At 43.1% G+C, this 19,382-nt stretch overlaps 1 protein-coding gene across 25 annotated transcripts in view; it reads right to left on the reverse strand.

Moving 5' to 3' along the window:
- PHACTR1 (phosphatase and actin regulator 1) overlaps nt 1–19,382 on the reverse strand; it is a 295,378-nt gene that overhangs the window by 76,613 nt on the left and 199,383 nt on the right. For 23 of the 25 annotated variants that reach the window (XR_014063310.1, XR_014063311.1, XM_081523720.1 and 20 more), the window contains exons 4-5: nt 5,042–5,209; nt 2,776–2,982 (exon numbers count right to left, since the gene is read on the reverse strand). Coding sequence is in view for 23 of the 25 variants with exons in the window: in XM_081523720.1 (XP_081379846.1) it covers nt 2,776–2,982; nt 5,042–5,209 (375 nt within the window). In the remaining 2 variants the exon portion in view is untranslated. The remainder of the gene's footprint in view (nt 1–2,775; nt 2,983–5,041; nt 5,210–19,382) is intronic. The other 2 variants (XM_081523734.1, XM_081523741.1) reach the window with 1 other exon arrangement.

Here is a 19,382-nt window from a genome sequence, read left to right on the forward strand (position 1 = left end):
CCTTAATTAGGTAAATAAATTATAGGACAGTGTTTGTTTTAAAAAAAATACTGTCAATTCTTCTTTTATGTATTTTTTAAAGACTTTTGGTGTGGGCCATGTTTAAAGTCTCTAATGAATTTGTTACAGTATGACTTCTGTTTTTCATGTTTTGGTTTTTTGGCCACGAGGCATGTGGGATCTTAGTTCCCTGACCAGGGATCGAACTCACACCCTGTGGACTGGAAGGCAAAGTCGTAACCACTGCACCGCCAGGGAAGTCCCTGTTAATTCTTCTTTCAAAATGTCTTATCTACTCATCCATTCTCTCTCTTCCCACTGCCATCAGTTGATAACTTTAGCTTCTGTTTCAACAACTGGAGCGGCCTCTGAAAGTGTCTCCCTGCCTCAAATTGTTCTATTTAATTCAACTAGTACTTCTGGAGAATGAGGCATACAGGTGGCTTCACTGGCTTCTCAGTTTGGCTGTCAACCTTCTCCTCCTCTGGTTCATTTTACACAATGACCCAAGAATGTATTTTAAAGTCTAGTTTTCACCCTATCACTCACTCCCCAGTTCAAAAACCTCTGAAGGCTCCCCACTGCCTTGGGAATAAAATCTAAATTCTCACATGGTAGGTAGGCCTAGTAAACCCTCTCTCTCAACACAGCCCAACATGGCCCCCCATCCCAGCTCCGCCTCCTTGTCACTGGCCCGAAGCAGGGCAACCTCTGAGCCTTTCCTCATTCTCTTTAAGTTCTTCATGTTTTAAGGGTGGGCTCAAGTTTCAGGCTCTCCAGGAGCCTTTTTATCAGACTGTGCTGGACTGCAAGGATTATACCTGACAGTAGTTATTCTGGCATTCTACTTCTGGAAATTTAATGAGTATATGTTCATAATTGTATAAATATCATACACATATATACTGAACTGTCATATTTTGATACCTAGCTTTGATACCTAGCACAGGATTCTGCCTAGAGTTAGGTGTGCTGAATAAATATGTACTATATACAGGAGTTTATTTTTTTCAATATTTAAGCTTTCTCAAGGGAAATTTGGCATCTCAGTCTTAAAATGTACATAGCCTTTAAAAGTACATAATTTATTTCTAGAATTAGAATGAGCAATTCTCATACCAGGAATAAGTGATGAAAAACTCAGAAATGCTTACAAAAATATATGCACATTGTTGAGATGTTGTGTTTTTTATAATAAAGAAGACAGGAACCCTTTAAGGGGTCCCTCCTATAAATTGGGACCCCCTACAACGTAGCTAACAAAGTCACTTTGTGGAATATTTTAGTAACATGAGGACCAGTTCATAAGACATCAGTGAAGGCAAAGAAAAAGTAAACTAGTATTTGACTTTTTTGTTAGATAAATGATAGACAGTGGTTATGTTTACAGGGAGGCTTAAGAAGGCTCTTTTCCTTTGTGGTTTTCTCTGCATTTAAATTTGGGAACACTAAAGTGTTACTACTGTGTTGAACAGTTTCTTTAATTGGAAACTTGCTCTTTTGAACCAAACACTGACTTGGAGGGATATATACTTTGATAGAGGAGCTTGACACAAACTTCTATCTGAATTATAATCTAATAAGCCTCCGCATAATGTGAGAGACATCCTGCGACCAGGGAAACAACAGTGATTGATTTAGGAATTGGGAAACACAGGGTCTAATGTTGCCTTTACTGCAGAATTCCCACCAGCGCTGGAGAAGTCACTTCTTTTCTTGAACCCCAGTTTTTTAATGATAAAATAAATGGATATACTTGCACCCTCCTTCCATTTTACAAAAATGTATAGAGATCAATTAAAAACTATTTATAAAAATAGCAAACATATTCTAAAAAGGAAGTCAATCAGTATCAGGTGGGATTATTATCAAGGTTGGAGAAACATCCCTCTGAAATCTTGAATCTCTGATTATACCACAACTTTAAATCACAAAGTGGTACCCAATTCATGTGCTAATGTACAGCGAAGTGCAATTCCACTAAATGCCCAATGTAATAACTGTAGGTGCATTTGTGAACTAACATTGAACAACGAATTTTAAAGTCATTTCAGGTTATTACAAAATATTGAACACAGTCCCCTGTGCTATAAGTAAATCCTTGATGCTTATCAAGCTTATCTATTTTCTGTAGAGTAGTTGGTATCTGTTAATCCCGCTGATAATCTGAAAAAATATATATAACTGAATCATTTTGCCGGATGATTTTGCTGGATTTATAACAGTATCATAAATCAACCACACTTCAATTAAAAAGCAGTCATTTTGGACAACATTCCTTTTAAAAGTATTTTCTACATTTTGCAAATTACTATCTTTGCTTTTTTCTTCCCCCAAAGAGAACAGCACAGGTATACATTTTAAAAGAAGAAATACACTGGGCTTCAGATCATGTATTTAGAGACAAAAAATGAAAGCTTTAGCAAACTCATGATGAAGAGAATAGGTGCTCCTCTATCTCTACAAAGATTTGGATGGTGAATCGAACCCACCTAGACGGGCAAACACTCCTGACTTAGCCACATCAATGCCCACGTACATACTTACTGGTGCACACGACTGGAGGCTCTTGGCATGTGGCTGGTAGGTGTATACCGCATGCCTCGGAACAGACACACACAAACCCAGGTCACAGCGGCGTGTACCAAGACACACACAGAAACACCCAAGTGTCCCACAGGGCGACCTCGCCGAAGGTTCTCAGGTAAAAAGCAAGAAAGGATCCCGTGAAGGGAAGGCGGGGCGGTGGGGTCCCCAGAAGACGTGCTGACTCACCTGGTAAGTGGTTGCCAATCCTGGCAGTGGGTTTGGGAGGCAGGGCGGGGGGCTGCTTGAGGAGAGAGAGCTGCTTCACGGGGGTGTCCTCGTGGTCTCCAGGGGAAGCAGCAGGTTTTTTGGGGGGCAGGAACAGGACTGGTTTGGCTGAAGGATCTTGGGACAGGAGGGCTCCAGACTCACTGGCAGAGGGACTCTCTTCGGACACTGAGGGGACAACCACATGACACACAACGACATTACACAGACGCAGTGCCGGTGGGGCAGGTGGCAGCCGCGGGGGACACAGGACAGGCCAGCGACAGAGCAGAGCACCCGAGGCTCCAGGTGTCACATACACGTGGAGCATCAAGAGAGGACACCAGAGAGCCAGTAAAGCCAAGGCTGAGGTGGAGGATACAGGGGGGAGGCAGAGACAGGAGACGGAGAGAACCGACAGGAGCAGGCAGAGGACAAAGGAAGAGGACGCTTCCTCAAAGCGTCCACAGCTCCATCCCTTCAACCCGGGTGTTTATAATGCACATTCCGTGGGCGCTCCAACACGCGACTCACGGGACCGTGGTGACAACCAACAGATGGCAGGTGTAACGGGTCAAGGACGAGGGGCCCCTCTGAACCACACCACCGCCAATGCCGGCATCTCCTTTGGGTGTGTTTGCCCTTTGCTCCCGGGTCTGAGGACAGCCTAGGGGCTGACACTGGGTGGGCGACCCCCACACCCTGGGGTGGCTGCTCCTCCAGGTTCGGGGCTGTCCAAGCTGGGCATGTTCAGGGGGCGCTCTGCAGTTTCAGGGGCACTGGCTCTTATTGGCTCCTATACACCTGGACAAGGTGAAGGATGCTCCAAATTAACATCCTTTTTGTTTTCTCTGCTCCTCTCTCTTACCCTCGCCAGAAGCATGGTTTTCTCGTTTGGATTCTGCCATTCCATATTGCTCCAGGCCTACCTCTTCCTCTCCCCCTGGGGGTGGGGGGGCAGGATCCAGACCAGCTCCAGTTAAGAGCTGCCCTGGGTGGTAGCAGAGGCCCTCCCATTAGACTGGCGACCTGGCTGAAGACTGAAGGAGACTCTACGACTTCCTAAGGGCGACAGATCTCAGGACAACAAATCAAATCCGTCTGATCCCAAAGTCACAAGGAAGGCTGGAGAGAAGTCTCAGTTTACTGCTTTAGCTGGAACAATCTCTCCAGCTGGGAGGAGGGGAGGTTGGGAGTGAAATGCAACTCAGATGCATACTCCCCCCTGCTCACCATCACTGCTCCAGTAAGAAAGCCTGTACAAGAGTCCTCCCCTGCCTCCTCCTTCCTCCCTAATCCGGGGAGCAGTGTTCCTGGCAGCACCAAAGCCTTGCACATCATCTGCAGGAGAACCAGGTTCTCCCCTGGCTCAAGGGACACTGGTGTTACCAGTGCTGGACTCATTGATGGAGCGGCGACTCACAGGGTCCCAAAGGGAAGCAGGGCACTGACTCTGTGAACCGCCATCGTTCCCCAGACTCCAGATATTCCCAGGCCCTCCCCGGAGGCTGGTCTTCTGATAGCAAGGACCTCTCCTTACTGGCTGTTGGGAGCGCACCACCGTCTGGCTAAAGAGGACCACTCTGCAGTCCTTCTGAGGGGTTGAATACTGGCCACTTGGAGGGCTCTGGACCAAAGAGGGAGTGATGGTCAGATGGCATCACAAATCATCTGTCAGCAGGATACAACTTAACCAGTTAAGTTGTAGACAATTAACACATCAATTTTACATGGTAAATTGGTACAGTTTGCTAAAGTGATGTAACAGTTAACTGCTACATTGGGATGAGGATTCAAAGGCATACCAGGGCTTTGTGACCAGGTGACTTAGACAGACATCCTACAGAAGCATGGGGCTCAGCGTTAGCAGAAACGAATGTTAGAAAACAAAACGATGATGTTTTAAATCATATATATTACAAAACAAGACCTATCTTCTTTAAAGAGATTAAGGTTTTAAAAGTGTTTTTAAAGACTATAGAAAGTTAAATGGATATTTCCTCCAAAATTTTATACTCAGCATGTACTGGGTTGGCCGAAAAGTTTGTTCAAGTTTTCTGTAACATTTTACAGAAAAACCCAAAGGAACTTTTATGACCAACCCAATACTAAACTGGTTATCTCTATCCTCGTTTCCAGGAGATCCTTATGTTCAGGGTGGTTCAGAACAGAAGCCCAAGTTCAGCCAGGCTGAAGGTCCGCCACACCGCATGCTGAGGACCAATTCTACGTCTATCGGGGGCATTACCTGTCCCATCCATGATGTCGGCAGGTTGGAGCACCTCATATGAGCAGGGATCCCTGGGCATCGGGACTGGCTCCATTTCAGACAGGGCAGGCAGAGACAGCTGGCTGGAGCTCAGGGACTGCCCGTTTTCCAGGGAGTCATCTTCATTCGATATGGAGAGCTCCCCATCTGTGGAGTGAGAAGGAGACAGCAGAGTCAGACACACCTGCCTCCCAGGAAAGAGTGACACTTACAGCCTGCTACCTGAGTCTAGACACTTTTGAACAATCTTCATCAAGACCAGAATATAAAGTCTACACTCGTTATTTTGCTTTGAAGGTATCTAACCACCAGGCAAACAATTTCCAATGATCTTCAGTAATGTGTCTGTTTTCTCACCATCTTTCTAATCATTGACAGAGGAATGGATAAAAAAGATGTGTGTGTGTGTGTATGTGTACATATAATATATATGTATATATATGAAATATTGTGAAAGTGAAAAGTTGCTCAGTCATGTCTGACTCTTTGCAACTCCATGGACTGTAGCCTGCCAGACTCCTCTGTCCATGGAATTTTCCAGGCCAGAATACTGGAGTGGGTAGCCATTCCCTTCTTCAGGGGATTTGCCCAACCCAAGGACCGAACCCATATCTCCTGCATTACAGGCAGATTCTTGACTGCCTGAACCACCAGGGAGGCCCATATGGAATATTACTCAGCCATAAAAAAGAATGAGGGAATGTCATACACAGCAACATGGATGAACCTAGAAATCATCACACCAAGCGCAGCAAGCCAGACTGGGAAAGACAAGTATATAATACTGCTTACGTGGAATTAAAAAGAAAAAGATACAAATGAACTTATTTTTTTTTTTTTTTTTTTTTTTTACAAAACAGAGACTCACAGACATAGAACGCAAACTTATCATTACCAAAGGGGAAGGAAGCAGGGAGGGATACATTAGGAGGTTAGTATTAACATATACATTCTACTATATATAAAATATATAAATAACAAACAAGGACCTACAGTATAGCACAGGCAACTATATTTTTGTAGTAACCTATAAGGCAAAAGAATTTGAAAAAGAATATACACACACACACACATATATATGTATACACACACATATATATGCATAACTGAATCGTTGTGCTGTCTACCTGGAACTTATACAATACTGTTAATCAACTATAACTTTTTAAAATTTACTAAATTTTTTAAAATTTAAAAACATTTAAAATTTTTTTAACATTTTAAAAATGTTTAAGAAATCATAATCTACCATGTTTTATTTATTAAAAGACACTTACTCCTTGGAAGAAAAGTTATGACCAACCTAGACAGCATATTAAAAAGCAGAGACATGACTTTGCCAACAAAGGTCCGTCTAGTCAAAGCTATGGTTTTTCCAGTGGTCATGTATGGATGTGAGAGTTGGACTATAAAGAAAGCTGAGCGCTGAAGAATTGATGCTTTTGAACTGTGGTGTTGGAGAAGACTCTTGAGTCCCTTGGACTGCAAGGAGACCAACAGTCCATCCTGACTGTTCATTGGAAGAACTGATGCTGAAGCTGAAACTCCAATACTTTAGCCACCTTATGCGAAGGATCGACTCATTTGACAAGACCCTGACGCTGGGAAAGACTGAAGGCGAGAGGAGAAGGGCACGACAGAGGATGAGATGGCTGGATGGCATCACCAACTCAATGGATATGAGTTTGAGTAAACTCCGGGAGTTGGTGATGGACAGGGAGGCCTGGCATGCTGCAGTCCATTGGGTCACAAAGAGTCGGACATGACTGAGCAACTGAACTGAACCAGGTTTTATATTTGTTCTTTAAACAACAATGAAAATTAAATTTTCTTCATAATTTTTGAAAACCTGGAAACACTGAGAGGACTCAGAGATGGAAAACGAGGTCAGGAATTCCTACTTCTGGGAGCAAAAGGCTTCAAGCACTCAACAAGCATGGGGACCTGGAACGTCAAGGCCTTAGGAAAGACTCACCCTGTCTTCTCTGCACCTCTGCCCACATCTAATCTCTCCAAGTAGATACATGTTTAGGGGCTCTGAGCTCCAGCTGCAGGGCTACAGCAGCCCAGAGATGCTGGGAGGTGCCAGGATTCTCCTGGGGCCCATCAGTGATCCTGCTGGGCAGGGTGCACACTTTGATCTTGTCAAAGCTCAGCAAGACAAGGAGCAGCCAGTTAACACCACAGTGGAGGATCAAAGGCTCCTACACAACGGCCATTTGTCAAATCAAAATTCCCTGGGTGTGATTTCCTCCTCGCCCGGGGGAGTCCTAGATAGCTAGACATTAAAGTCAAATTAATTTTTAAAGAGGACTGAAAGCTGTTCCAGCCAGATGAATAAATATCCAGATGAAAGGCTCTAAGTTATGTTTGGGCAGAAACACAGAAACCAGCAAAGCAATTACCTGCCTTAAAACGAGAAGATAGATGATTTACTTGAAATACAACAGTGAAATGACTCCATGGTTAATCATGGATAAATAAGCCTTTCCTTTTGCTGTGTTCCTCCCAAGGCTTTAATTTTATACACAATGATGATACGGCAGCAAAAGATTCCTCTACCCACCCCCTTTCCTCCTCATTTAGAACTGGCTCAATGAAATGTATGCTCAACAGAGAAATTTATAAACCGACAGGCTTTAGGTAGCATATGGTTCAAGGACATATAATATTTGACCTGAAATTTTAGACACATAGAAAAAAATATATAATGGACACCAAAAAGTCATTTGAAGCAGATAATTTAAAGCACTAATTTTTGAAGACTGTGGGTTTATTTTTTCTTTATTGTCACATGGCCTTTAAAAAAATTTTTTTTTAATTGGGTTTTTGTTTGTTGTTGGTCATGCTGCTTAGCATGTGGGATGTTAGTTCCCCAACCAGGGATGGAACCCATGTCCCCTGCAGGGGAAGTGCGGAGTCTTAGCCCCTAGACGGCCAGGAAAGCCCCTCACTTGGCCTTTTTATATGTCTCAGATGGAAGCAGTAGTCACCACAATCGTGATTAACAATATGGCTATGACCTCTCATTCCCAAGAGAAGAGCAGACTGGCACGCCAAGGCTATGGCAAACACTCAGCTGAACTGAGAGTATCCAGGAAGGGAAGAGCCGCAGCTGTGAGCGTTAATGCAGCACCATCCCATAATGGACAGTTCTGGGTCCTTTAGTTTGGCTTGTTCAAACTGACAACATGGGAAGCAGCTCTGCTTCAGGTTCCCAGTTGGTGGAATCATGATGGAATTGCCATCAGGTATACCGCATCTCTGGGAAACCATTCTGATTTTGGATGTTCCCAGGATAGTAAAAGCACTGGCTTAAAACAGCCAGAGGAGGAGGGGTTTCAGGATTGTTGCCATGTTTTGCTTCTTTGGGGCAAAGATGTGATGGAATGATCGCTACATATTTTAGCTACTTAGACTAATGATGTCTAAGAACTGTAGATGCTATATTAGGGGGAAGAAAAGATACAACAGTAGTAGCACTAGAGGTTTTGGTGGTTACAGAGAAGCAGTATTACTCACTCCTCTTGGGACATGTTAACTCTCAAAAAATTTAGCTCCATATGGATTAATAAGTACCTTTGGTAAATCACAAAGGCCCAAATCATTTGGGAGAGGAAACAATCTGGTGAATTCCACCACTGAAACTTCTAAATACACATCTCATTAAAAAACTAAGTTAGAAAAAAGAAGAAATATGACCTGAATCATATTTCTACCCCAACAGAAAAGTTCTTTCCCCATACATAGGTGTATGTATCAAATTGTATTTTGTCTTGTTTTTTATAATTTTAGAAGCATTATAATTTGCATAGTTATCATCTTAATGATTATATTTATCTCTCTGTGGTTAGTCACAAAGGGATTTCCAATGTTTTATGCTATTATGAAAACAAATCTCTGCCGATTACCTTCCTGTATAAAATCTTCTCTGCAATTAGAATTCTCCCCCTTTAGAAGAGAGTCCAAGAAAGACATTTATGTGTATTAATATTTTAATGCCTACTGACACAGACCTGGATATCGTGAAATCGTTTTTCTATAAGGTTTGTCAATTTGCACAGCAGCAATGTACAGACTACACAGATTTCTGGGCTTTTGGTCATTTATTCAATATTAACATTGATAACCACGTTTTATCTATCTACATACCTACTTACCGACATATATATGCACATATCTGGTAGAAATAAATTAAAACCATGCAATAAGCACACATTCATTATTGATATCATTTATGACTAAGATAGATAGTGACAAAAATGAAATCTGGTTTGGATTCATATAACACGGGGATTAAAAAGATGCCGCTGTTAAAGTAACTGTTATTTTTAAAATTCTTATGATGTTTTCAAATGTACACAAAAGTAGAAGCATGAATGTAATGAACTCCAGGTACTCATCACCAAGCTATGGAGAATTAGCTGGGAATTCCTAATGCTTAGTAATTTCAAGTTTGATTCATCTAAAGACTAATTTATTGATGTATAGTTGATTCACAACGTTGTATTTCTACTGTAAAGTGATTCAGTTATTATATATAATATATATACACACATATGGACGTATATATATACACACACACACACACGTGTATATATATATACACACACACATACACAGGTATATATACACACACATTCTTTTTTCATATTCTTTTCCACTATGGTTTAGCACAGAATACTGAATATAGTTCCCTGTGCTATTATACAGTAGGACCCTGTCATCTATTTACCCTATATATAATAGTTTGTATCTCTGAAGACTGTTGAGGCTCTCCACGTCTTTTTACTATTTACCAGTTCTGTTACCAGCACATTAATAGCATTTTTAAAATAAGCATCATTAGAAAAAACTGTTTTCCCTCCCAGGGAGAATTTAACTCTCCTGAATAAAATGAGTCTTATGGAATATCTCTACTTTCCTCTATCAAGATCATCCCAGTCTCTTAGGTATTTGACTATTTTTGATAAAACGGTAAATGGAACTGCTTCCCGAATGTCTCTCTCTGATCTTTCACTGCACAGTGTCTTGTTATTATGAATGAGCCAAAGCTTATTGATTATTGGAAATCATCTTGATGTTTCACATGATCGTCTAAAATTATCTGCAACAATGGGTTTTCAAAATGGTACAATTACCTCCAGGCATTAAGACATTTCCTACTAGAATTAATAAAGTGTGGAAAGGAGGAAGGGAGAAGGCAGGAGGAGACCAGACAGGTTAAGGCAGTGGTTCTCATACTTTCTTGGGCATCACAATTTCCTGGCGGGCAGTTAAAACACAGATGACAGGGCCTCATTCCCAGAGTCTCTGACCCAGGAGGTTTGGCATAGAACTGAGAATATGTGTGTCTAATACATTCCTGGGTGATGCCAAAGCGGCTTTTGCTGGTCAGGGTTCCACACGTTGAGAACTACTGGACTGGAGGTAAGGAACTGGACAAGCAACAGAACCCAGAATAGCACCAGTACCTTTTCATGATGAGGTTTAGGGTAGGAAATGTCATTCATGGGATTAACACAGAACAGAGGCGGTGGCTTACATCTCAAAGAGAAGGCAGGAGGTTGCATGGTTTAACTGTGGGTTATGAACTTGTCACGGAGGGCAGTGGGACTGGAGACAGCACCAGGGAGGGGAAGAAAAGTAAAAGACAAGCCAGGTGCAGACATGCCTAACACGGGAGCATCCGGTCACAGAGCGTAGAGAAAAGAATGCAGAAGTGAGTGCACGTCAAAGTCACGACAAACGACGAGACACAGAAAGCAACGGATCGAGATGGAGACCTGGCCGTGGGCACGGTGCCAGTCACTGTCTTCTCTTCCTTGTGAGGCACAAGAAATGCTGGTAAGTCAGGCTTACACCAAGTTAAGGAGAGGGAAGGGAGAGGTGACAGTGAATGAATTCATTCGACTGACAGACACCTACTGAGACCCTATCGTTGACAACACGGGATCACAACCAACAAGCCTCACAACCAGATCTGCTATTAGCTCCTCAGGATACCTGGAGAAACTACCGTTAGGGCGGCTGCCTCCGAAGGCCTGCAGCTGAACCATAGTCAGCTGCCCCTCCTACCACAGGCCAGGCATTGTGCTAAATGCTAAGGAGAAAACAGACATGCCCTGGGGAAAGAGTGAGGCAAGACGGGGTGCAGAAATGCAGACAGGGAGGAATTGGTATAAGCGAGCTGGGGTGAGAGGTGAGGAAAAGAAGCAAGCGTGAGAAGTTAAGCCCTGAGAAATAGAAGAAGAAAAATAAGAGGTGAATCAAGGAAGGGAGCAGATGTGTGTTTGGAACAGATGGAGATTCACCTCTTGTCTTGCATAGAAGTTTTCTCAGTGTTCTAAGAGTACAATCTACTGGTTGGTCAAAAAGTTCATTCAGGTTTTTCCATAAGATGGTACGAGAAACTGGGATGAACTCTGTGGCTAACCCAATATATAAAAGCTGTGTTCCAGAGAGCTGACTTGAAAGATGTATTTAAAAATTAATTTTTTGTTCTAATTCAGTTTATTTAGGAATGGCATCTACCTATAACCGGATGTCACCTATGCGACGATATTCCAAAAAATTTTGTTTTGTTATTGTTGTTTGTTTTGCTTTAAGATACCCTCTGGTTTTAGGGTGATTGACACATATATACTCACAGACATGTTTATTTATTTAGGGTGCATAAGGAAGCCAGAATAGTGTTAACTTACTCATAAGCTTTTACGTTTTTAATTCGCAAAATAAAACACTGTACAACCAGTATAAGAGAGAAAAACCAACATCATGGGGAAATATGAACCAAACATAGCTAATAAAAGAATGGCTATTCCAAGTATGCAGAGTATTTGTACAAATAAATAAAAATTAAGTTCCAGGTGCCACTTGTGAAATGCACAGCCTGGCTGGGAATGAAAGAAATGAAAGTGAAATGACCCTGTGGGTGATGCTGAACCCTAACCATGTGCTTGAAACAATGTCAAGTGCAAAAGCAGGAATGAAGAACAAGAGGCACAGGTCGATTACGATGCCCTCGAGAGGAGATATGCAGGCATGCTGGCAAAGTTCCAAAGGGAACTTGGCATGATATGAGTAGAGCTTAATGGTCATTAATTTTTTTTCCAATGGAGATGCTTACATGTACAAAATATATAACAAACACTGGCATGCTGCCTTGTTCAGTTAAATGAAAACCTAATACTTTTTGTTGGAGGGGAAAACCCTTCCTTACTCCTCAGGTTTCTTGAATACCTATTTTCTCTGAGCCCAACTTTTTACCCCTTCTCCACGGTTACTGCAGATGCAAATTACTCAGATGCAAATTCTGAGTAAAAGACTTGCAGGTGAGGAGAACAATGAATGTCATGAAATCATGGTTACATTGATGCTTCCACTAGAAGGAAAAATGATCATGTAAGTGAAGCACCATATGAGAATATTAGACTGAAAACATTAGGAAGTGTTAGCTACGCTGCATCCCCGTTGGTAACACAACATGTAGAATTCACACATGCAAACCTATGAAAATTCAAGCGTGTTTTAATTTACTAGCGACCGCCAACAGCTATAATTAGAGCAAAAAGTGCAGCCACCTATGTTAAGGCGAATAATCATCTTTCTGAAGGCATGGAAGTAGAGCTCTACTGCAAATATTTGCTAATTGTTTTTTCCCTTTGAGACAGAGCTGCTGGTGTAGCTTTCAATACATGTCCTCTGACCGAACAGGGCATCTCTGCTGAGTGGCTGATGGGGACCCCACAGAACCGAAGGTGTTTTCCCAACAAGTGACGCTGGTGATGGGGAGCTTTGAAACAAGGACTTCATCTGATGCCTTTTTTTCTCTTTCTTGACATTGAGACAATTTTTCCATTAGAGTAGGAAAAAAATTTCACCCATTAAGGGGGCACAGCCACTGTTTAGTAACCCACATAGATGTCATTTCCACAACAATATAGACAGTGTTGAAAAGCTTCTGTTAATCCTAGTAATCTTCTAAATCATTATCCTCAAAGCCACTGGCTGCTCTCATTGCCAGCCAAATGATGTGCCCATCAACTACACCTCTAAGGATTTCACTGAAAGATGAAAAACTCTCAACCTAAGTTGGAAATGGCTCCCTGGTCATTGGAGGTATTTTCTTCAGTTTGCCTGAATGCAAGGAGTTGAAGTCACTGAACTAAACAGTGCTACAGATATCATTGTGTAGAATTTTAAACATATATTGAAAGCAATACATTTCTATTAACACTGCATATTTACTAATAATACTTAATGTTTTTGAATCTTGGGCATTGAAAAAGATAAACTGAGAGTCTTATTCATAAAAACTAAAACTACAGTGTGTGTGTCTCTCTCTCATGTCTGGTACATTTTCTTTTCCAGTGAAGAAAAGTCATTGTCCATGTGTGATCATGTGTCTAAAAGTATCTATGTGCCACCAGAATTGTGAGCAGACATCATAGGACTTTGTAGGATCACTAAACCTATATTTTCAGAATCCACATGTCAGAGATTCTTCTAGTTTATCTTTCATGTCTGTTTGCAGCCAGAAGACTCTGGATTATTCAGACTAGTTTATACGGACGAACAAATGTGCAAGAGGCATGAGGTTTCTTTGCGTCTGACACAGGCATCTCGGTAACTCACAGAATCCTTTCGACCCTAACAGCTTGAACACCTACGCAAGATGGATTTCAATCTCATAATGTAACTGATTCCATGATACTGAGATCGGATGACTTTAAACACAGAATGGAATGGTACATGTTTTCCTGCTTGGAGAATCACCTTACTTTTTTAAAAAAATAGCTGCTATTGTTCTGGATTTAATACCCTATTTTGATGCTAATATTGCCCGTCTTGTACAGAGGACTTTGCTGAAAACCCTGAAGTGTGTGAGTTGCAGTGACTTCCTATCAAAAAAGTGGCACTGACTAAAACAAGTGTGTAGCTTGTTTTAGTTGCACTTCCCTGTAGCTGTTCCCTGATGGATTTATCAGCATTTTCCGCCTTTAACTGGACTGCATGGTCAGCAAACCACAGCTCACACGGCTTCTTGGTGGCTTCCTCATTGCAAACACCTCCTCGTATCAAACCGTGGTGTCTGTCTCCCAGAGGCGTTTCATCTGCTTGGGTACAGTTATGCCTCCTCAGCAGTCTTTATACCTGAGTCCATCAGTTCTTACCTCATCTATCCTGATGAGGTATGATGGGTTCTGACCACTATTTCCAGATAATGACTCTTGACTCCAAGGTTTGCAGCCGAAAGAGGATTTACCATCTTGCTATTTCTGGGCATTCTGATATCAAAAATGCAACTGGGGCAGAGACTGAATATAAAATGAATGGGATGACACAGTTTCTCTCCTATGCTATTACACAAGAGTGGAACTCTCACAGAATCATATACTGCTGTGCAGTGGGCCCTTTACAGTTAATAGAGAATCCAAGATTTTTAAAAAAATCTCTAATGGCTAGAGTAGGAGAAGGAAACTCATAGGGACTGGTCACTGCAAAATCTAAGCAGTTCCGTTTCTCTAGCTGAGCTGCTCTCCAACATATGGTTATGGTTTAAGTTAGTTCAAACTAAATAAAACTTAAAACACAATTCCTCAGTCAGCCTAACCACATCTGAGGTGCTCAATAATCACACATGGCTGATGGCTGCAGTGTTGGCTGGCAATGATGATGGAATGTTCCTGTTATTGCTGAAAATTCTGCCGGACAGCCCCGCTCAAAATAGACTTAAAACTCACAATAATGGGCCTAATGAATATGCGAAAATGAACCCACTTCTGGAACTGGGAGGTTCAGATGGCATTGCTAACCCGGTCCACATCACAACAAATGGTCAGTTCAGTGGATAATATTTGCTTTAAAGAAGCTGCAGTGGTAAGAAGGATGGGGCATGGGGAAGAAAGATGTCTCTGGGGCACATGTGGATGGTGGGACCCAGACAGTGGCAAGACACAGCTCCAGAAGTGGGCGTGGCCTGTGGAGGAGTCCTGAAGCCTCCTGACAGAATCTCAGCTCTTCTGGGTAGAAGCAGAGTCTAGACTTGGGTGAAGGGGAACCAGGAAAGGGAGACAGGCATCAAAGAACAGCAGAGGAGAAGTCCAGGTCACACGTCTGGTGGAGACCCTCGCTGACATTTACTGAGCACTTTCTCTGGGCAGAAAAGGCCGTAAAGCCCAAACTGGATGACGTCCCTTGATCCTGCAGCAACCCTCTGGGAGGACAAGCAAGGGCAGAATGGAGTTGAAGAGTACGCATCCAGGGGTGTTCCCAGAGACTCCAAGAGGACTAGCTGCTTGGTAACAGACTGTCTTCAAGCAAGCAGGCTGGAGGCTGGGAGCAATAAGAGGGGATGAAAGGCAAGCACGGCTTTGCTGGCTGGAGCCGACTAGGATCCTGGGGGTTCATTCAAGCAGAAAGCAGAATCCAGGGAGGTAAGAAGCTGCCCTGTACCTTCTACAGACAGAAGACGAGGGAGTTGGGACCAGCGCTTAGGGCTCCGAGGAGAATGTGGTTGTTTTACAGATATTTATGTGGGGCTTAAGGCTTCAATACACCTGCAATGCAGGAGACCCGGGTTTGATCCCTGGGTTGGGAAGATCCCCTAGAGAAGGGAATGGCTGCCCACTCTAGTACTGTTGCCTGGAGAATTCCATGAATTGCCTGGTGGGCTAACATGGGAGCATGGGGTGGCAAAGAGTCAGACACGACTGAGCAACTAATACTTTCACTTAAGGCTTCAGTGCCTCACCGACTTGTCTAACTCTACATGAGTCCTAGGCAAATGTATGAAGTCACGAAAGTTTTTCTAAGGGTGACTAGCATCCCTTCTATTAGCTGTTACCTTCCAGAGTTTGACTTGTCTCCTCATTACAAATGTCAGTGCAGGTCAGCGGCTGTGGCATGACCAGGCATCAAAAGTGGGCAGGGATGCTCGTCGTGCCCAGGGTACCCCGCCCTGCCCTGGTTTCATTGGTGGGGTCTACGACAGGCAGTTGGAAGGGTGGTACTGTGGTGGGTCTTCCAAGGATAACTTATACTAGGCAGCAGCTCTTGGGAGTTGACTGTACTTGAGACCCTTTGGTTTTTGGAAACATCTGTCAAAATTAGGGAAAAAGGTTAAGCAGTTATTTCTAAGAATTCTGGTCAATGAGAAATGAGAGTAAAATTCTGGATGGGGCAAGGTTTTCTTGCCTTTAGAAAGCGACACCAAGAAGGGAAACAGGCTTGTCTCTCTCCTCTGGATGTTGTGTCTGCATGTAATGCTGGAACTACTGCAGCCACCTTGTTACCATGAGGGGTTAGAGCCTGAGGATGGCATCTTTTTGCCAGGTTATTGAGTTACTGAACTACCAAGTCCTGGAGCTGCCCCACCACTGGATTTTATGATGTAGATATATTCATTCACTCACTCACTCACTTATGCAATAAATATTAAATGAGCACTGACAAATGCCAAGCATTGCTCAAAAGGCATGTGGGATACTTTAGAGGATAAAACTCAGGAAGATCTTTGGCCTAAATTTTCTTACTAGTTTAGCCTCTTTGAATTAAGTTTTTGTTTTCTGAAACCATAAGAAACTTAAGAACCATTAGTTCTTAAGAACCATTTTAATTTACACCCTGATGACTGCACATTGGCTTCACAGGGAACTAAAGAGCCTACAATTAATAGCGTAAAAATAATCAAAAGGACATGCCTTATCTTATGTGATGTGTCTGTAATCAACGCTTTGGAATTATTTTTCTCCCTGACTTAAACCACTGTCTCTTGGTTGCCATAATGCTACACATTTCTGGCTTACTTCCTATTTTTCTGTCCACTTCTTAGTTCTTGAGTGCTTTCTTATTCCCAGATCATTTTGTTTTAACTTCCAGATCATGCAGCGCTGGAGTACCAAAGGGTTTTCTATCAGGGGCGCTTACTTTCTCATGCTACATCTTCTCTGAGAAATATCATCAATCCACATGTCTTCATGACCATGTATCCACGGACAATTCCAAACCTGCCATCTCCAACTCAGCTCTCCCTCTTGAGTTTCAAATCTGTACAGTGAGCACTCTGCTTAGACATCTAGATATCTCACACTCAATGTGGTCAAACTATTGTGATACTCCATTCTCTATACTTGCTTCTCTTAGGTCCCCAGCTTAGGAGACATGCCCCTGTCCACCAAGACTCCAAGCCAGAGTCCTGAGTGTCAGCCATGCCTTCACCCTCCCCTTCACTGCCCAAACCGAAGCAGTCACAGGCCCTCCTGACTGCATCTCCTGTAATTCTCCAGTCTCTCCTCTCCCCTCTCCCATTCCTACTACCCTCATTCCTGCCCACCTGCCATCACGTCATCCGAACCCCAGCCACAGTCCACTAGCTGGACTCCCTGACTCATGCTTTGGTCTCCCTCCAAGTCCTTGTCCCCTGTAGGCACAGTGATGAGGCTACAAATCCGATCACGCAGAAAACCCTTCCAGAGCTCCTCGCTGTTCTCAGGACCAAGAACAAGCAGCTAACATCGTTTTCCTGCCTGCAAGCTCTGCCCCGACTCCCTCAATGTACAGACATGCTCTCTCTTGCATTATCCCCAACCTATGCCTCCCCATGTGTGGGTCCTTCTACTTAGAACATCCCTCCAACCCATCCCACCTTCTCCACGATAATCCTCACCATCCTTCAGGTTTCCTCTAAGACATCACGCCTTCCAAGATGCCATCCCCAAGTCTCCAGACCTGGGTGGATAACGCGTCCAAGACACCCCACCCCCAAAACATCCTGTACTTTCCTCGTCACAATGGCCAAGCACCTGAACTCATTCTGGGACTGTCAGTTCTATTAGTCAGGGGAGCCCACTTGCCCCTCCTGGTATTTGTGGTGCCCAGAACGATGCCTGCAACATAACAAGCATTCATTCAACAAACACACACGAGATGAACCCACTTGCTGGGGAACGTCTGCTCGCAGCTGTAATAAAAACTACTTCATTAATTTTTTTCACTCGGGATAGTGATTTCCCAAAAGAACAGTCATATTTGAAAGAGAATGTAGAGCACAATTTCTCTTCATTCCTTATCATTTAATCTGCTTTCCATTTACCCCACTAGGGCGATCCACTGCATTAAGTGCCAAGGTGCTACATAAATGATTTTATGTCACGGAGGCCAAAGTAAACACTTTTCATTTTCACACAGTTACTCCAAATCACAGCTTCCAGAAGATGCCATTTCTAGGTGAGACATCAGAAACAGCTAAAAATGTGACAAAATAACAGTGCCTGGGAAAGGCTGTGAAAAGCACTACTTCCCATAAACTCCACGGCTTTAAAAGTCTACGCACCTGGGACACCAGATAAACAAGACTTTTTCAAAGGCTCAAGTCGACGAATTTGTCTCCTCTGATATAGGAGAGAATTGTTATTTTTATTTTTAAAAGATGATGACCTTTTCATTTAAATACCAGGCTTTTCTGTCATGAATGTCTGAGAGTGGGGGGAAAATATAGACTCCGCGTAAAAGAGTCATCCATTTCAAGGAGGTTCTGTTTGTGTTGATAATTAAAAATAACACCTTCCAAAATGCTGCTACGACTCAATGAAGGGAAAAAAAGCACACCTCAATGCACTTTATTATCTGTCGTGAAATGTTATCGCTAATTCCCAGCACACAGGGGAAAGGGAAGACTCTCACTGGCGCACGGTCACTACTCCCCCCTACACCCCACCCCCACCCCCTCTTCTTCCTGTGCTGCTGGGATTATGGATCTCTCCCCCCAGGTCTCGATCTGTCGCCTAGTGACCAGGGAACTGCATCGGCCTCAACTCCATCCCTGCACACAGTCGCACATCCCAGCTCCCTGCTCCTGTTTGGGGACTGGATGCGTGTAATATACAGGGGCGAGAGCATGTCATTTTGTGGAGAGAGAGGGTCTTCCTTCCCTCTCCTCCCCTCCTGATCAGTGATACAATCACTCGTGTGATTGTACAATCACTCATATAGTACAAAGCACGTGACAGGACTGTGATAGAACAGAAGTTTCATCACAAAACCCAGTGTTGAAAAATACAGATCATTTGCCACTGTTATCTTGAATGTTCTTTATATACAGCATCATGCTTATTTGTAGAGATCATTTGCAATAACCACTACAAGGAGTATTTATCAATATCCTCTGATAACCAATAGGTAATATATTACAAAGTTTTGTGTGTGTTCCTATAAATTCCAAGTGCTTCTCAAGTGGCTCAGTGGTAAAGAACCCACCTGCCAATGCAGGAGATGCAGGTTTGAGCCCTGGGGTTGGGGAAGGTCTCCCAGAGAAGGA

Source organism: Giraffa tippelskirchi, chromosome 8 (assembly GCF_054371585.1).
Source record: "Giraffa tippelskirchi isolate mGirTip1 chromosome 8, T2T-mGirTip1v1.2.pri, whole genome shotgun sequence".
Taxonomy (NCBI): domain Eukaryota; kingdom Metazoa; phylum Chordata; class Mammalia; order Artiodactyla; family Giraffidae; genus Giraffa; species Giraffa tippelskirchi.